Genomic DNA, 17,414 nt, shown 5'->3' with positions numbered 1-17,414 from the left:
ATGAAAAGGTGCTCAACATCACTGATCATCAGAGAAATGCAAATCAAAACTACTATGAGATATTATCTTACCCTGGTTAAAATGACTTTTATCCAAAAGGCAGGCAATACAAATGCTGGTGAGGATGTGGAGGAAAAAGAACCCTTGTATACTGTTGGTGGGAATGTAAACTAGTACAAACATTATGGATAACAGTTTTGAGGTCCCTCAAAAAAACTAAAAACAGAACTACCATATGATCCAGCCATCCCACTGCTGGGCATATACCTGAAAGAAAATCAGCATATCAGAGATATCTGCACTCCTATGTTTGTTGCAGCACTGTTTGTAATAGCTAAGATTTGGAATCAACCTAACTGTCCACCAACAGACGAATAGATAAGAAAATGTGGTACACATACACAACGGAGTACTATTCTGCCATAAAAAAGAATGATACCGTCATTTGAAACAACACAGATGAAACTGGAGATCATTATGTTAAGTGAAATAAATCAGGCACAGAAAGACAAACATCACATGTTGTCACCTATTTGTGGGATCTAAAAATCAAAATATTTGAACCCACGGACATAGAGAGTACAAGGATGATTACCAGAGGCTGGGAAGTGTAGTGGGGTCTGGTAGCCAGGAGGTGGAGATAGTTAATGGGTACAAAAAATTAGCTAGAAAGAATAAGGCCTTCTATTTGATAGCACAACATGGCAACTATAGTCAATAATAATTGTATATTTTAAAATAACTTAAATAGTGTAATTGTTTATAAGTTGAAGAATAAATGTCAGAACATATAAGAAATTTTAAACCCAACAGTAAAAATCAGTCCAATAAAACCCGGGCAAAAGGTTTGAAGAGACACTTCATGTATATGTAGGATGGCAACTAAACACATGAAGAGATGACTAAGTCATCAGCCATCAGGAGAATACAAAATCAAGCCATGATGAGATACTACTACACATCTATTACAATGGCTAAAATAAAAATACTGACCATACTTAGTGTGAGCAAAAATGCAGGGCACTGGAACTCACACATTACTGATGGGAACGTAAAATGGTACAGCCACTCTGGGAAATGGTTTATTATAAAGCTAATAATATACTTATCATACCACCTAGAATTATGTCACTGAGAAATGTAAACTTATGTCCACACAAAAGTCTGCACAGCAACATTTATCATCTTTATTTATAACAGACAAAAACTAGAAACATCCCCAAAATCCTTCAAGGCATGAACAGATTAATAAACTGGAATACTACTCAACAATAAGAAAGAATGAAACTATTTGATATATGCAATAACTTAGATGGATGTCAAGGTTATCGTGCTGTGGGGAAAAAATCCAGTCTCAAAAAGTTATACACTATGCAATTCCACTTATATTTCATTCTTGAGATGACAAAATTATAGTGATGGTGAACAGAACAATGGTTGTCATGAGTTAGGGTTGGGGAAGGTTGTGACTCTAAAGGGTAGCAGGAGAGAATTTTTTTATGATGAAACAGTCCATCTTCTATTATCATGGTGGTTTATACCACTACCATCCTATGTATATATGTATAAAATGAATGTATATATAAGGTAAAATTCTATAAAACTATACGTACATACACCCAAAAATGAGTTCATATAAAAACTGGTGAAATTCAAGTAAGCTCTTACTTAATATTATTATACCAGTGTCAATTTCCTGGTCTGGACAACCTACTGATAATATAAGATGCCATCCCTGAGGGTAACTGGGTGAAAAATACATAGAAATTCTCTGTCCTATTTTTGCAGCTTCTTGTGAGTCTACATTACTTCAAAATTTAAAAAGAAAGGCCGGGTGCAGTGGCTCATGACTGTAATCCCAGCACTTTGGGAGGCCAAGGCAGGTGGATCACCTGAGGTCAGGAGTTCGAGACGAGTCTGGCCAACATGGTGAAACCCTGCCTTTACTAAAAATATAAAACATTAGCTCGGTGTGGTGCCACATGCCTGTAATCCCAGCTACTCAGGAGGCTGAGGCAGGAGAATCGCTTGAACCCGAGAGGTGGAGGTTGCAGTGAGCTGAGATTGTGCCATTGCACTCCAGCCTGGGCAACAACAGCAAAACTCCGTCTCAAATAAATAAATAAATAGAGTTTTTAACATGAACTGGGGGGATTGTTCTTTATCGAAATGGAGTATTTTATAATAACATACGCATTTGGTAAGATCACATTTGTGACACTTTGTTAAGTATCTGTGACCCAAATAAAAACAGTTTATGTTGGGGGTTGGGGGTCGTTTGGTAGTGAGTGGATATGAGCCCAAAAGCTCATCTAATATTTACTATGATTTCTTAAGTAGATATCAACTAGGTAAATTCAAACGATAAAGTATTTGAACAATCTAGTTCACAATCTTCCACACAAATAAAGGATAAACATATGTCGGAAGTGTGGGGCACCTCAAAAATTTCTCTTGGCATCTAGAAACTGGCAAAGATCTATCTAGAAGCTTCTTAGAGTCAAAGAACTTCCAGGCAAAGTGCTCATGGGATCACTGTACTTTCTATAGTTATCATTTTTATCTATTAACTAGAGACTTCACTAGAGACTTACTTTAAATGCCTGTATTTTCTCCTAAAGAAAATCAATGAGTTAAAAAATTATTGGCTATGGTAAGGAAACACTATTTCAGAAATAAAAGTGAATTCACGGTTATGTCATAAAAGATCTCAATGGAGTAAATTGGATGATGTTATCCAATCTGGGGCACTTTAAGGAGGAAAATTAAATGGTATTCATAATTTTGGAGCAACAAGTGCAAATTGAGTCTTTCCTGGGCAAACTGGCACTCAGGGTCACCCTATCTGTATTAGCAATCTTTTGCTGCATAATTACCCCAGGGCCTAATGGATTAAAACATCAACATTCATCATCTTTCTATGTGTCAGGAATCTAGGAATGACTTAGTTCGGTACCTGTGGCTGAGCATCTCTCACAGGGTTGCAATAAAGGGCTGAAGTCATCTCAAGGACCGCCTGGAGGCAAATCCACTTCCAAGCTCACTTCTGTGGTTTTTGGTAGGCTTCAGGACCTTGCTGGCTGTTGACTGGAGACCTCTGTTCTTTGCCACATGCGCCTTTCCATTTGGCAGCTCACTGCATGGCAGCTGGCTTCCCCCAGATTAAAAGAGAGAGGGTAGTCCAAGTAGGAAGTCACAGTATTTTTGTGACCTAACCTCAGAAGTTAGGTCTGATCATTTCTGCTGTATTTTGTTGTTTACAATAGAATTTAAGTTCAGCCCACACTCGAGGGGAGATTATACCAGGGCATGAAGAGCAGAAGGTAGGAATCACTGGGGTCCATCTTTGAGGGTGTCTACTATATTACCAACCAATTTATAAATAGCTTAGTCAACTGAGTTGGGTATTAAAGAATTAGCTCTAAAATACTGAAAATTTTAGACTCAATATTAAAAGGCCAATTCAATTCCAGGCCAGGCATGGTGGCTCATATCTGTAATCCTAGCATTTCCAGAGGCTGAGACAGGTGGATTGCTTGAGCTCAGGAGTTTGAGACAAGCCTGAGCAACATGGTGAAACCTCATCTCTATAAAAAGTAGAAAAATTAGCCAGGTACGGTTTCGCATGCCTGTAGTCCCAGCTACTTGGGAGGCTGAGGCAGGAGGATAGCTTGAGCCCAGTAGGTCGAGGCTGCAGAGAGCCATGATCACGCCACTATGACAGAGAGACCATCTCAAGAAAAAATATAGAACGAATTCAACTCCGTATCTGCTGTTAGGCTGAGGAAGTTAGGAATGTTTCTATCAATCAGGATAGGCAAGGTCATGCTCTGCTAACAACTCAAAAACCTAAGGGGTAAATGCAAGCATTTATCTCTCTCTCATGTTGCATGTCCACCACAGGTTAGCTGGTTTTTTTCCCTATCATTCTTTTTTTTTTTTTTTTTTTTGAGGCGGAGTCTTGCTCTGTCGCCCAGGCTGGAGTGCAGTGGCCGGATCTCAGCTCACTGCAAGCTCCGCCTCCCGGGTTTACGCCATTCTCCTGCCTCAGCCTCCCGTGTAGCTGGGACTACAGGCGCCCGCCACGTCGCCCCGCTAGTTTTTGTATTTTTAGTAGAGACGGGGTTTCACCGTGTTCGCCAGGATGGTCTCGATCTCCTGACCTCGTGATCCGCCCGTCTCGGCCTCCCAAAGTGCTGGGATTACAGGCTTGAGCCACCGCGCCCGGCCTTCCCTATCATTCTTATTCTGAGATCTAAGTTGACAGAAAAGTCCCATCTGGAGTGCTACTAGTCTCCATGGAAGAAAGAAAACTGAAGGGCAAGGAAATGCCCGGCCTAGAAGTGGTATACAGCATATCTGCTCACAACTAACTGGCCAGCTCATCACATGGCCCTATCCAAACACAAGGAAGCTTGGAAGAACAATCCCAGCAAGTGCACTTCTGAGTCAAAGATACCTGGCGAACAGTACAAATGGCTACCACAATCCACTCTCCTGTCACCAAGTATGCAACCCATTCTTGTCTCTCACAGGAGTTACACACCCTCGAGTGGTTTATAATTTAAAAAAAAATGACAAAACCAAATATTGAGAGGATGTGGGTGCAACCATAAATCTCATACACTGCTGGCACGAATGTAAAATTGTATAACCCACTTTCAACATGTCATTTTTCTTAACAATTAGTGACACTGATGGGTTGTATGGTAAGTACATAATTTTCTAAGAGTTTTCCAAAGACTGACAATGGCTCACAGCAGCTTTGTGATAGCAAAACCCTGGAAACAATCCAAATATCCATCAGATGAATAAACCGTGGCATATCCATACATATTACTCAGCAATGCATTCAAATTTTGGCAGTATCCAATTGTTTCATCTGTTGCATCTTGTCTTCACAATCATGTTTACTTCTGAGAATTTTAATCTCAAATTACTCTTCACATGGCAGCCTGTTTTATTCTGTCAATGCAATGCAGTTCCATACTTGCAAATCTAGTCATGAAACAGTAAGATCTTCTTTTTTCTTGTTTTTGAGACAGTTTTGCTCTTGTAACCCAGGCTGGAGTCCAATGGCGCAACCTTGGCTCACCGCAACCTCCACCTCCTGGATTCAAGCGATTCTCCTGCCTCAGCCTCCCAAGTAGCTGGAATACAGGCATGCGCTTTATATTTTTAGTGGAGTCGGGGTTTCTCCATGTTGGTGAGGCTGGTCTCGAATTCCCAACCTCAGGTGATCCGCCCGCCTCGGCCTTGCAAAGTGCTGGGATTACAGGTGTGAGACACTGCACCCGGCCTTTTTTTATCTTTCTCAATAGCAGTCACTTGGTCTGCCTGCATGGTCCCTCTAAGAAGCTTTCGATTTTCTTATATACAGTGAAGGTACTTAATCTTTTTTCTGTGTAGGATTAGATTAAGCCAGGTTACTAAATATCACTTCCTTCAGGAATTGTGACAGTCTACTTGTAGGGACCAGAGTGGGCAAGAAAGGATAACTCTTTCCAAGGTAAGCTCACGGTGAAGGGGCCATCAAGCTCATTCTTGCAATCAGGGCTGTCCTGAAGAATGGGGAAAGGTTTGGTTCTTAATAGGCAAATAGCAGATATTGGGCATCAGAGCAGATCTCTACTCGGCTCTTCCAAGCAGGATTGATACTAAAATCCAAAGCTTTAAGTATATAGGTAGGGTCCATTTCTGTTAGCTAAATGTTGTAACAGGTTTATGAGAGACGGATGTTTAGATTGCCAGCTTCTGAAAGTTTGCTGGCTTCCAACAGTTTACCAATATAGTCAAACACTAGCATGCACATATTTATTCAGTGAACCGTATTACTTAGAAGTGAGTAAAACTAGAGGCCCTATCTAATCAGAAAAAAAGTTTAAATCCTATCCAAATTAAAGTGATTGATTACTTCATAGTAATCACTGTAACCTACCAAATGTCATAAATTCCAGTGAAAAAAGCTTATCTTTCAAACTTAGGACTAAGAGACAACCAGGTGTTATGCACCTCCTGAAGGATAACCACATCACCTATAAAAAAAGTCTTACCCATCCCCCACTCCCAAAAGTCAAGTCTGAATCTGGTCATGCTTTAATTCTAAACTACCAATTAACAGAAAATAAAGAGAAACATGTTAAACTACACCACAGGGTTCCATTATCTATGTTCTCTCAGAAATGCTTCAGAACAAACAACTCAATTTCAACACACTAATTGCAAAGGGGAAGAGGGGGAAGAAAGACTGAGGGGATGTATACAGATTACAATATTCTTAAGAGACAGCAATTAATCACAATGCGAGGTCTTTATTTGGATCCTGATTCAGACAAACCAACTGAAAACGAAACAGCAATTTATGACATTTGAGACTATGGAAATTGGAACGTTTACTAGATATTTGATGATGTAAAGAAACTTAACCTTTTAACATGTTTAAGAATATTATTGTGGTTATGTGTCCTGAAAGTCCCCATTTTCTAGATACCAACTGACATATTATGTAAAAGAACTGTGATGATTCAAAGGTTCAATAATAAATAATTGCTTAGTTTTGGGCCGTTCTTCACATCTGCAAATATGCTAAGCCACAATCAGCTTTCTTTCCTAGTTTATCAAGTTATAACTAGAGCTCAGACAATACAAAGCAGAACTGTGGAATCAGCTATTTTGCTAATCAAAGTGGTAGAAATAAACCAGTTCAAGTAGCTGAAACTGGAAGATATTTCCCACTCTTCATGCAGAAATGTGGCCAATACGAGAGGGGATATAGAACTGAATGATGCAACTTAATGATTCATTTTCCATTTAAGAAGGTCCTATTTAAACGCAATGCTTCAAAATAAAAATGATTCCAATGTTTACCTCTAAGAGACAATAGTTCCAGGCATTTCCCACAACCTGATTTGGAATTTAGTTGAATTCAGGAAAAGCACTGAAACTAGTTGGCCATATATCCAACAGTGAGGGCCTGCCTATATAGCAAACATCACCAGCTCTGGACACAAGATTGCCTAAGTTTGTCACAGATCCACCTTTTGATTGTTGTATGACCTTTGGTCAAGTTACTTAATCTTTTTGTGCCACTGATATTCATCCATAAGATGGGGATATTTGTTGTTGGTAGAATTCAATGAATACACATAATACATACAAGTGACTAGTACAAAGTACAAAGTAAGTATTCAATGAATGATATTTATATGGCTGTGAACTTGGGCGTGGAAAGACTGACTGGATCACATTAAAACTTTTCTCTGATGAAAAGTGTTTTTCGAGGGGGTGTGGTGAGGATCAGGGGCTTGCTCTGTCACCCAGGCTAAAGTGCAGTGGAATGATCATGGCTCACTACAGCCTCAATGTCCTGAGCTGAAGCAATCCTCCCACCTCAGCCACCCAAGTAGCTGGGACTACAGGTATACACTGGCATACCCTGCTAATTTCACTTTTTGAGAGACAGGGTCTTATAATGTTGCCCAGGCTGGTCCGGAATTCCTGTGCTCAAGTAATCCTCCTACCTTGGCCTCCCACAGGGATTACAGGTATAAGCCACCGTGCGGGGCCTAGCAGTATAAAGAATAGAACAATGTTTTGAAACATTCTTATGTCTGTGAAATAAGTAGCACTGATTAGACTAAAATTGAACATAGAACAGAAACTACAGACAAAATGGTCACTAGGTGACTATTTAAAATTTTTTTCCTATTAAACTTAAAAACAAAACAAACAAACGAAAAAACTGGCCAGGCACGGTGGCTCGGCGTGTAATCTCAGCACTTTGGGAGGCCAAGGCAGGCGGATCACGAGGTAAGGAGATTGAGACCATCCTGGCTAACACGGTGAAACTGTCTCTACTGAAAATATTTTAAAAATTAGCCACGCATGGTGGTGGGTGCCTGTAGTCCCAGCTACTTGGGAGGCTGAGGCAGGAGAAAGGTGTGAACCTGGGAGGCGGAGCTTGCAGTGAGCCGAGATCGTGCCACTGCACTCCAGCCTGGGTGACAGAGCGAGACTCAATCTCAAAAAAAACAAACTGAGGGCTGGGCACAGTGGCTTATGCCTGTAATCCCAGCACTTCGGGCGGCCAAGGCAGGCAGATCATGAGATCAGAAGATCAAGACCATCCTGGCTAACATGGTGAAATCCCGTCTCTACTAAAAACACAAAAACAAAATTAGCCGGGCGTGGTGGCAGGTACCTGTAGTCCCAGCTACTTGGGAGGCTGAGGTGGAAGAATGGTGTGAACCCAGGAGGTGGAGCTTGCATTGAGCCGAGATTGTGCCACTGCATTCTAGCCTGGGCAACAGAGCAAGACTCCATCTCAAAAAAACAAACAAAAAACAAAAAAACTGGGGAAGATATCTGTTCTGAGTGCTTAAGATTTCATTCTGGTTCTCATTAACAGTGCAAAGTAAAAAAAATGTTTCAATAGAGATATACAATGAAAAACTCCAGAAATACAGGATCCCTTAAAACTGGTAACATAAGCCAGACAAGTGTAAAAAAGTAAAGAAAAATGAGCTGTTTTTCTGATCATAAAATATTTATTAAGGTATACTTTAGGGAATATAGTGAATATAAAATTTAGGATCACAATATGAAGCAATTTCAAATCCTCTCAAAGGTCAGCACAGCCCTCAAAAACTCTGCAGATGTAAAACCACTGGTGAGACACTAAAAGCAGTTCGACTAGTACAGAAGTGGATTTTCATGAACATTTACAACTAGAGCATGAATACCTCTTTTAAGTGCAAAACCACACCACATTACACTAATGCAGCAACAATGCATTCATTATTGTTCTCATTAGTCATTAGTAGTCAACTTGCATAAAACACCAGAAAAAAGCACAATGGAGTTCACAAAGTGGGCTAAAAAAATGAACCTGTCCTTGCAAAACACACATTGTGATGGAAGAAGAGACGTTAAAAAATTATATGCACACTATAGAAGCTGTGTTCATTCCAAGGATCTCAAATGTCATTTCCTTTTCTGTAAAATCAAATTACAAGAACCAGGCACAACTAATATTTGGGAGGCAGTGTGTAGCTAAAATTTCATTTAACTAGTTATTCAATGATTTTTAAAATCCCCATAAATCTTTTCTGTCCTGAGGTAGTTGCAAAATAAATCATAACTTGGATATCAACTAGAGCTGAGGCTTTGACTTTTTACTCATTAAAACTAGTTGTTACAGGAACTACCTTTAGATATTTAAAAGACAGTTGAGAAATGGGCCTCTTACTACACACACAAGATGATGGCTATGTGGGAAAGAGGATTAGCTGCTTCAGAACGTGAGAGATACAGTCCACCATTTCTTCCACCCTCCCCGCCCATTTTAGATTCTTTATTGTCCAAAAAGCCACCATGAACAACACAGTGAAAGCAGACAGATCATCGTCCTTTGCTGTAGCCAGGGAAGAAAAGGTCAAGTAGAGTCTGCAGAATCTCATTGGGAATCATGATGTAATTCTGGCCAAGATCATGTCGGCAAGCAGGGCAGGAGAAAACCTGTGCCTTAAAGGAGCGCTGTAGGCAATCCTATGGTAAAAACAAAAACATCCAATTTAATCTGAGCATAAAGCATGTAAGTACTCAGCAACTTACGCTTTTAAATATGAACCAGAAACTGGTAATGAGGGAAATGTACAGAATGAACAAACATAAAGGCTTGAATCTGCACTATGGAAAAGCCTACAGTCATGGCTTTAGTTTCATCTCTGGCAAATATTCTCAGACTTCAGGTAAATTATTTATTTAATTTGTGCGTCAGTTTCCTCATCTACTAAAATGATGGAGTTAGAGACTACATATGGTTCTCACTAGCCTAATCTTTCGGGTTAGATTTTAACCCTGTTCGTTCCAAACAGAGCCCTGGGGGAGGCGGGGGGAGAATCAGGATTCCCTTGCTTAGAAATGAATTTTATATTTTACCAAATCACTTAACATATGGTGAGTCTTCCAAAAATATACTTAGCAACCAAGCATGGTGGCTCATACCTGTTATCCCAGCACTCTGGGAGGCTGAGGCAGGTGGATCACCTTACTTAGGTCAGGAGTTCAAGACTAGCCTGGCCAACATGGTGAAACCCTGTCTCTACTAAAAAACACAAAAATTAGCTGGGCAGGGTGGTGCATGCTTGTACTCCCAGTTACTCCGAAGGCTGAGACATGAGAATTGCTTAAACTGGGGAGGTAGAGGTTACAGTGAGCCAAGATCGCATTGCCGCACTCTAGCCTGAACGACAGAGCGAGATTTCGTCTCAAAAAAAACCAAAAAACCAAAAAACAAAAAATACACACATACACACACATATACATATATATACATTTAGCAGTACTAAATACATTAAATATATAGTTAATCAACTCAAGATCAGGCACAAACTCATATGTAGATTTGTTTCCATTTTATAAAAGAAACTAAAGTTCTGAAGTTAGGGAAACATAATCACCACTGGGCAGAGCAAGATTCAAACCTTGGCTTGACTAAAACACAAACTTTCCTTTTATACCACACTGAAAACACAATAATTCAATTCATCTGGGCATGATGCTAGATATAAACTGTTTGATTATCAATGAAAACACTCCGGTTTGCACTATAATATATAAAACATACAAGTTATTACATAGACAAGAGCAATGACCTCTTACTTTCTTTCTCATTTCAGCCTCTCCTCAAAATTCCAAACATGACAGAATACCTCAAATGATATATATCTGAATTATTATTACTATCTAATTAAAACATGAATTTACCACCAAGACGTAACTAAATGCTTCTTAACTAGAAGGTTCCACAACTATCCTGCTTCATGGAAAATGTTTCTTATTCTTAGCATGCTAAAAACAGGTATAGATATTAGTGTGCCTTCATGCCTAACAGGGAAAATGACGAAGGAATTCCACTTACTTTACAAACATTGTGGAAGCACTCAGTTGTCACAGGCTGGTAAACTAGCTCCTGGCAGCAAACACACATAAAAGATTGTTCCAATTTTTTCAGAAAATTCTACAACAGTATCCAAGGATAAGGAAAGAAAAGTTAGCAGTTCATAAAATTCATCTATTGTGTATTTCAAAACAGCTAGTAGAGAATGATTCAAATGTTCCCAGTATAAGGAAAAGATAAATATTTATAGTGATGAACATTCCAATTACCCTGATTTGATTATCACGTTATATGAATATATCAAAATTTCACATGTATCCCAAAATATATCCATCTATTATTTAGCAATAAAAATGTTTCAGTCACATTTAATGTCTTCTATTTAAAGGAAGTAGTTATGATTGTAACTACCTGAAAAAAGCAAACTTATATAAAGAAACCCCATTCCACACATGTTAAGTTTTAAATCTTAGTATTAGGTAGGAAAAGTTGCAAAGTCAACATATGATGTTAAAAAGTCAATGTCCCTCTAAACGTCACATTCCAGGGATAAACTATTTTTCACTTAAAAAAATCACGGGCAGCTTGTCTCAAGGTCATTACATACTGACTGCCTTTTTTCAAAAAGCTGTTCTACACAGTATTCCAGTGTATGAACATGTATTATCTATTCAATCTTCTGCTGTTATAAAACTTGAATATTTGTCTTTTGGAGCTTGAAAACAAAAAACAAAAACACTAGGAAACAATACTCTGTAGTATCTAATACCACACACAAACATTTATTTTCCTAGGATTATTCTGTGATATTTTACCTCAATCCTAAAATCCCATACCTTCCTGATGCTAATGTTTACTTACGGTAGGACGAAATTATAAAAAGTAGAGACACCTAAAGTAAACATGATCAAATGGATACCTTATATTCTTCAAAAGCCATTACTGGCTCCATTTCATCTTGGCTGTTTGTTTTTTTAAGCTAGAAGTATTTTTTTTTGCTAAATAGTCATAAGGATAATCCTTCAGTTATTTTAGGTAGTAAGGGAGTGCATTTCATATTTATTTTTTATATTAACAGAAAAAGTAAGGCCGAGCACGGTGGTTCATGCTTGTGATCCCAGTACTTTGGGAGACCGAAGCGGGTGGATCATTTGAGGTCAGGAGTTCTAGACCAACCTGGCCAACATGGCAAAACCTGTCGCTAGAAAAAAACAAAAGAAATTAGCCGGGAGCCGTGGCAGGTGCCTGCAATCCCAGCTACCTGGGAGGCTGAGGCAGAAGAATCACTTGAACCCAGGAGGTGGAGGCTGCAGTGAGCTGAGATCATGCAACTGTACTCCAGCCTGGGCGACAGACCACGACCTCGTCTCAAAAACAAACAAACAAAAACCTTACAAGTTTCAAATTTAAAAATCAAATGTCACATTTCAAAAGATGTCTCATATTAACTGATTTATGAACATGGATCATTAAAGTCAAATGCATTATGGACAAAGTATTACAAACACATTTTTAAAACATGGCAATTATGGGGAGATGCTGAAAACTTTATACCAGGTACTCTCTCCCTAACAAACTCCTTTGTTAATGACCAATATTTAACCTGGTACTTCCATAGTTCCTATAATATGGGTGTATCTAATACAGGTATTTTGAGTTACAGGTAGCTACAATGTGCTCATCAACAGTGGTAATAAAAAGGCAGTCTGTGCTCTCCTGGAACTTATGTTCCTACAGGAGAGTAAACAAACAAAAAACAGTTTCAGATAGTAATAACTGATGAAACAGAGCAAACTGACTCACGCCTATAAATCCAGCTACTTGGGAGGCTGAAGCGGGAGGACTACCTGAGGTCAGGTGTTCAAGATCAGTCTGGGCAACATAGTAACCCCATCTGTGTGGATTTTTTTAAAGTAAATTTTAAAAAGAGCTGCTATTTTAGAAAGGGAGGTTTGTGAAGACCTCTCTGAGGAATCTCTATTTATATAGACTTAAAGGATATGAAAGAGTGAGACACATGAAAAGAGAATTCCAGTCAGATAAACAGTACGTATGTAAAGGCCCAGGGGCATCAAGATGTTGAGGGTGTATAAATAAAAGTGACCACTGCAGTCAAGCAATCTGGGCACAAGAGTAGAAAGAGGAGACTACAGATGTAGGTAAGGCTCCAGATCACAGGGACTTTGGAATGAGTTTGGACATAAATATATATTCACATATGTATTTATTTAAAGTTACTGTTGGCTAACACCTGATTTTTCTGGCTTAATAAATGTGTTCCTGGCCTATCTGAAGAGAATGGGCATGCAACTTGTCCAGGGCAATAGTACATAACGTCCAGAGTAATCACTAGCAGCAAGGTCACAATAATATGACCTAGGCAGGTCAGATTCTGTCACCAGTGGGATACCACCCATAGAGAAGACAACTTTCACAAGTACTCAGGTGGCTTTTTCCTCCACCTGTAATTGCTTCTTTCCCACCTACAGTGGGAACTCACCTGTTATCACTAACAAGCAGTATCTTTCCCAACCAGAGAATAATTAGGCTGATTAACAACTGCTTCCTGTATCTTAATTTCCTGTAAGTGAAAATGAGTGTGACCTAACAAAGACTCTCCTTATGCCTGGGTGTCCTGGCTAAAATACAAGTAACACTTCTCAAAGTGTAACCACTTTCCTCTGTCCTGTAAGCATGTAAGCCTCATTTTGCCAAGGATAACTCTATGTATCACATTTACAGACAAAGGAAATAACAATTCCAATATAAATGCAAATGGTATTTGATAAATTTCAGCATTTCTAAAAGTTTAAAAATCATATTTAAAAAATTATTCCTTAATAATAATGACTATCTCTCACAAAGGAAACGCTGTAGAGTTTTTGTGTTGCTGCTTTAAGTCTAGATAGAAAAGACATACAGACACGGGCACATCAACACTTTGGAGAGAAAGAAAATAGAAAAGTAATTGTATTAGAAATGACAAGGGGTCAATATTCAAAAGAAGATTCAAATTTATAAGTAAAATTAAAGACACAGTAAGTGAGTAAAGAATGAAGAGACGTTCATATTTGAAGCCTCCAACTTTAGGGATTTGATAAGAAAGGCTTGCTTGCAAAACACAGCTTAACACAAAAGCCACACGTTATGATTTGTTTTTACTTTAAAATTATGTGATTAAGAAAAAATGAAAAATTTAAAAACATAAAATACTTAATAGATAAATAATCTGGTTAATTTTACCGCTTAGTTTAACATGTAGGTTTTGAAAATTGTGCTGAACTGCTTAAGACTTATGCTGTTAAGTAACCTTGAACTGTAACAAAAACTTTTGTGGCGATTTTTAGATTAAACTGACCATGTTTCACAACTGAAAATTCTTCTTCTTTTTTTTTTTTTTTTGAGACGGAGTCTCGCTCTGTCGCCCAGGCTGGAGTGCAGTGGCCGGATCTCAGCTCACTGCAAGCTCCGCCTCCCGGGTTTACGCCATTCTCTCGCCTCAGCCTCCCGAGTAGCTGGGACTACAGGCGCCCGCCATCTCGCCCGGCTAATTTTTTGTATATTTTAGTAGAGACGGGGTTTCACCGTGTTAGCCAGGATGGTCTCGATCTCCTGACCTCGTGATCCGCCCGTCTCGGCCTCCCAAAGTGCTGGGATTACAGGCTTGAGCCACCGCGCCCGGCCTGAAAATTCTTCTGAGAACAGTACCTCCAAGTAAAGTAAGCTTGGGCATAGAGAAGTCAAAATCCAGCATCTAAGAGGTTTAAAGTAAATTTAGGAGCATGTATATGTGTTGCCTCAGATTATTTCTGAAAGGTAGTGGCACTGGATGAGAAAATCAGATAAAAGGATGAAGTTTTGACTGACACATGAAAAACATACTTCATGAGACAATTATTTATCATTTGTTAATATCAGAATGTTATTATTTAAAAAAATCTTCACATACTGGTCCTTCCACAAGATGTGCAAGCACTTCATCCCACAGTTTCTGGTTTTGACAGTCTTCTCTGATGAGATGTTGCTGCTGAGGAGTTAGTTGAAAAGCCTCAATTGCTTCTGCTGAATCTGATGCTTTGTATACTTTGGAGGCGCTTGGACAGTCATCTAGATTTATTTTAAAAATGTATCAGCAGACTTACAAGTGGTTCTAAGCAGAACTATGAAACAAAAGAGTTAACTGGCACAAGTAATGTTTAGCAGAAAGATAACCAACATAAAACAGCATCTCATTTCCCCTAAAATTTAGGATACTGTTATTTCCTGCTATTTGGCTCTGACACTATTAAAATAAACAAATGATCCATCTTCTACCACCACCCTCCCCCAGCCAAATCCTTTGCTTTCATTTCTTGTCTCTCAATTTATTTTCTTAATATTTCTCTTTATTAAAAAGTATGTCGGCCGGATGCAGTGGCTTCTGCCTGAAATCCCAGCACTTTAGGAGGCTGAGGTGGGAGGACCCCTTCAGCCCAGGAGTTCAAAACCAGCTTGGGCGACGTGGAGAAACTCCATGTTCTAATACAAAAATTAGGAAAAAAACCCTGGCTAATACAAAAATTAGCCAGGTGTGGTGGTGTACAGCCATGGGATACTCTGGGGGTTTAGGTAGGTGGATCGCTTGAGCCCAGGAGGTCAAGGTTACAGTGAACCAAGATCTTTCCACTGCACTAAAGCCTGGGTGACAAGAGTGAGACCCTGTCTCCCAAAAAAACAAAAACAAAAACAAAAAAAGGATCTTATTATTTATATTTTGCAATGATTACCTACCATCTGAAATCGGCCTTTTTGTGGTTTCACTGGGCTGCTTCTTTGACTGTCCTTTAGTCTTCTTCCCTTCTTTATCTGAAGGGTAACCTGCTGGATACTGATGGGGGAAGGAGGCAGAGTACAATGTAGATTTAAGCTTCACAGAGAAGGGGAGTTTAGATCCTGGTGAGAAATTAAAAGGGAGGGGAGGACTACACTTTCCCCAAACTGAAAAACTTTACATAAAAGAAATAGACATTTAGAGGAAAAGAATTCAAAGCACAGATAACTATTAAAATCCCAATTTCAGTGTAAAATCACATAGCTGTGACTACTAAGAGATTCCATTTTATAATACACTGATCTTAAGTTTCACAGCTAAGAAAGGTAAGTCTTCAGGAAATGTGACTAGATTTCTTTAAAGTGTAAGGAAAGTAGAATACAGATATGAAGGTAAATGAGAACCAATCACAGAGCACAACAGATAGAAAGCAAATAGATTGGATCACAGTAAATTGTAGAGTTGATCTAAAAAAAAATCAAAAACATTAAGGGTCAAACTTCTCATCTCCTTAAATTAGGAGGAGGAGCTTTTAGAAAACCTAAAGCAACTAATTTACTAAATCTTCCATCAGCTAAGAGTTAGACTTGAAGTAATACATTCTATCTATTATCCTTATGTTTCAATGGCTACCTTCTTTGAGGGGGTGGGTGGGGTGGCAGGAGCATGCTTTGTAATAACAGTCATGCCTAAAGCACTGTTATGTTTCAGGTCTCAATGACTAGAATTCTTCATAGCAGATGGGCTCACATGCTTCTGCTCACAGTTTCAAATCTAACCTATCTAGAACAATGGTCTCAACAGGGACATCTGAAAAATCTTCTGAAAGTAAATTTGACGAAGTTTTTTTTATATTAAAAAGAATTCTTTTAGTAGTTGTTTAGCAGCTGATGGTCTTATTTTCAACAATCAATTCTATGAGTTTAAAAAGACAACAAAAACAGAAACAGACTTGCACTAGAAGACACACACTCACCTGCGTGGGTGGTCAGACACTTGCCCATAGTTCAGTCCCTACACATGCAGTGTGGGCAGAGCCAGGGGAAATGATAAAGCTGGCAGTTTTTATGGGAAGCACAACAATGGGGAATGATGGGAGATGAACTTAAACCATGCACTGAAGTCAGTGTCAGGGACAAATTCTAGGGTATACAGGCAGTGAAGGGGAAATGCAGCCATACCATCCACTATGCATACAAAATCAACGAAGTCTTTATGGGTTAACAGCAGAGCATAGGCAAAGGGGGAAAAAGGCAAAGCACTAAAGGTGATGGCAGAGCAGGGAAGCAGCTTTGCGGGGGAAGAGAGAAAAGGGGTGAGGAAAAGTGAGAAAGGGAGAAAGCAGACCACTCTTACAAAGTCACCTCCCACCCTTCCCCTACCAGACAGACATCCCCTGTGCCCTCTAGGATAAATGTGCTTTTCCAGGGCCTCCTATATCTACATTTTATGAATCCCTTTCTCTCACACTTCAAGTCATTTCCAAATTGATTTGGAAATATTTTACTTTTAATTAACAAGTCCAGCTTTTCCCAAGCACAACCCTTGGTCCTAGGGCACTCTGACATCTAGGATACTACTTTTTCTCTTCTTTTCCTCTATTTGCATGATCTTATTCCTCACCCCTTATAGTCCACCAGTCAATTGCTGTGGGTTATATCCAGTGTTAAGGCATGTAGATAGTGGAGGTATATATTTTTATGA

At 39.1% G+C, this 17,414-nt stretch overlaps 1 protein-coding gene across 3 annotated transcripts in view; it reads right to left on the bottom strand.

Annotated features, from left to right (window-relative positions):
* Nucleotides 1-8,526: 8,526 nt before the first annotated feature.
* Nucleotides 8,527-17,414, bottom strand: part of UHRF2 (ubiquitin like with PHD and ring finger domains 2) — a 100,352-nt gene continuing 91,464 nt past the window's right edge. For 2 of the 3 annotated variants that reach the window (XM_033237301.1, XM_033237302.1), the window contains 4 exons: nucleotides 15,671-15,767; nucleotides 14,850-15,007; nucleotides 10,922-11,020; nucleotides 8,527-9,546 (listed from right to left, as the gene is read on the bottom strand). In XM_033237301.1, coding sequence (XP_033093192.1) covers nucleotides 9,400-9,546; nucleotides 10,922-11,020; nucleotides 14,850-15,007; nucleotides 15,671-15,767 — 501 coding nt within the window. In that variant the 3' untranslated portion in view covers nucleotides 8,527-9,399. Of the gene's footprint in view, nucleotides 9,547-10,921; nucleotides 11,021-14,849; nucleotides 15,061-15,670; nucleotides 15,768-17,414 lie in introns of those variants that run through there. The other variant, XM_033237303.1, reaches the window with a different exon arrangement.

The sequence above is a fragment of the Trachypithecus francoisi genome, unplaced genomic scaffold, assembly GCF_009764315.1.
Source record: "Trachypithecus francoisi isolate TF-2019V2 unplaced genomic scaffold, Tfra_2.0 Lachesis_group16, whole genome shotgun sequence".
NCBI classification, from domain to species: domain Eukaryota; kingdom Metazoa; phylum Chordata; class Mammalia; order Primates; family Cercopithecidae; genus Trachypithecus; species Trachypithecus francoisi.
Note: the sequence above shows the minus strand (reverse complement) of the source record. Positions and strands in the feature narration are given on the sequence as shown.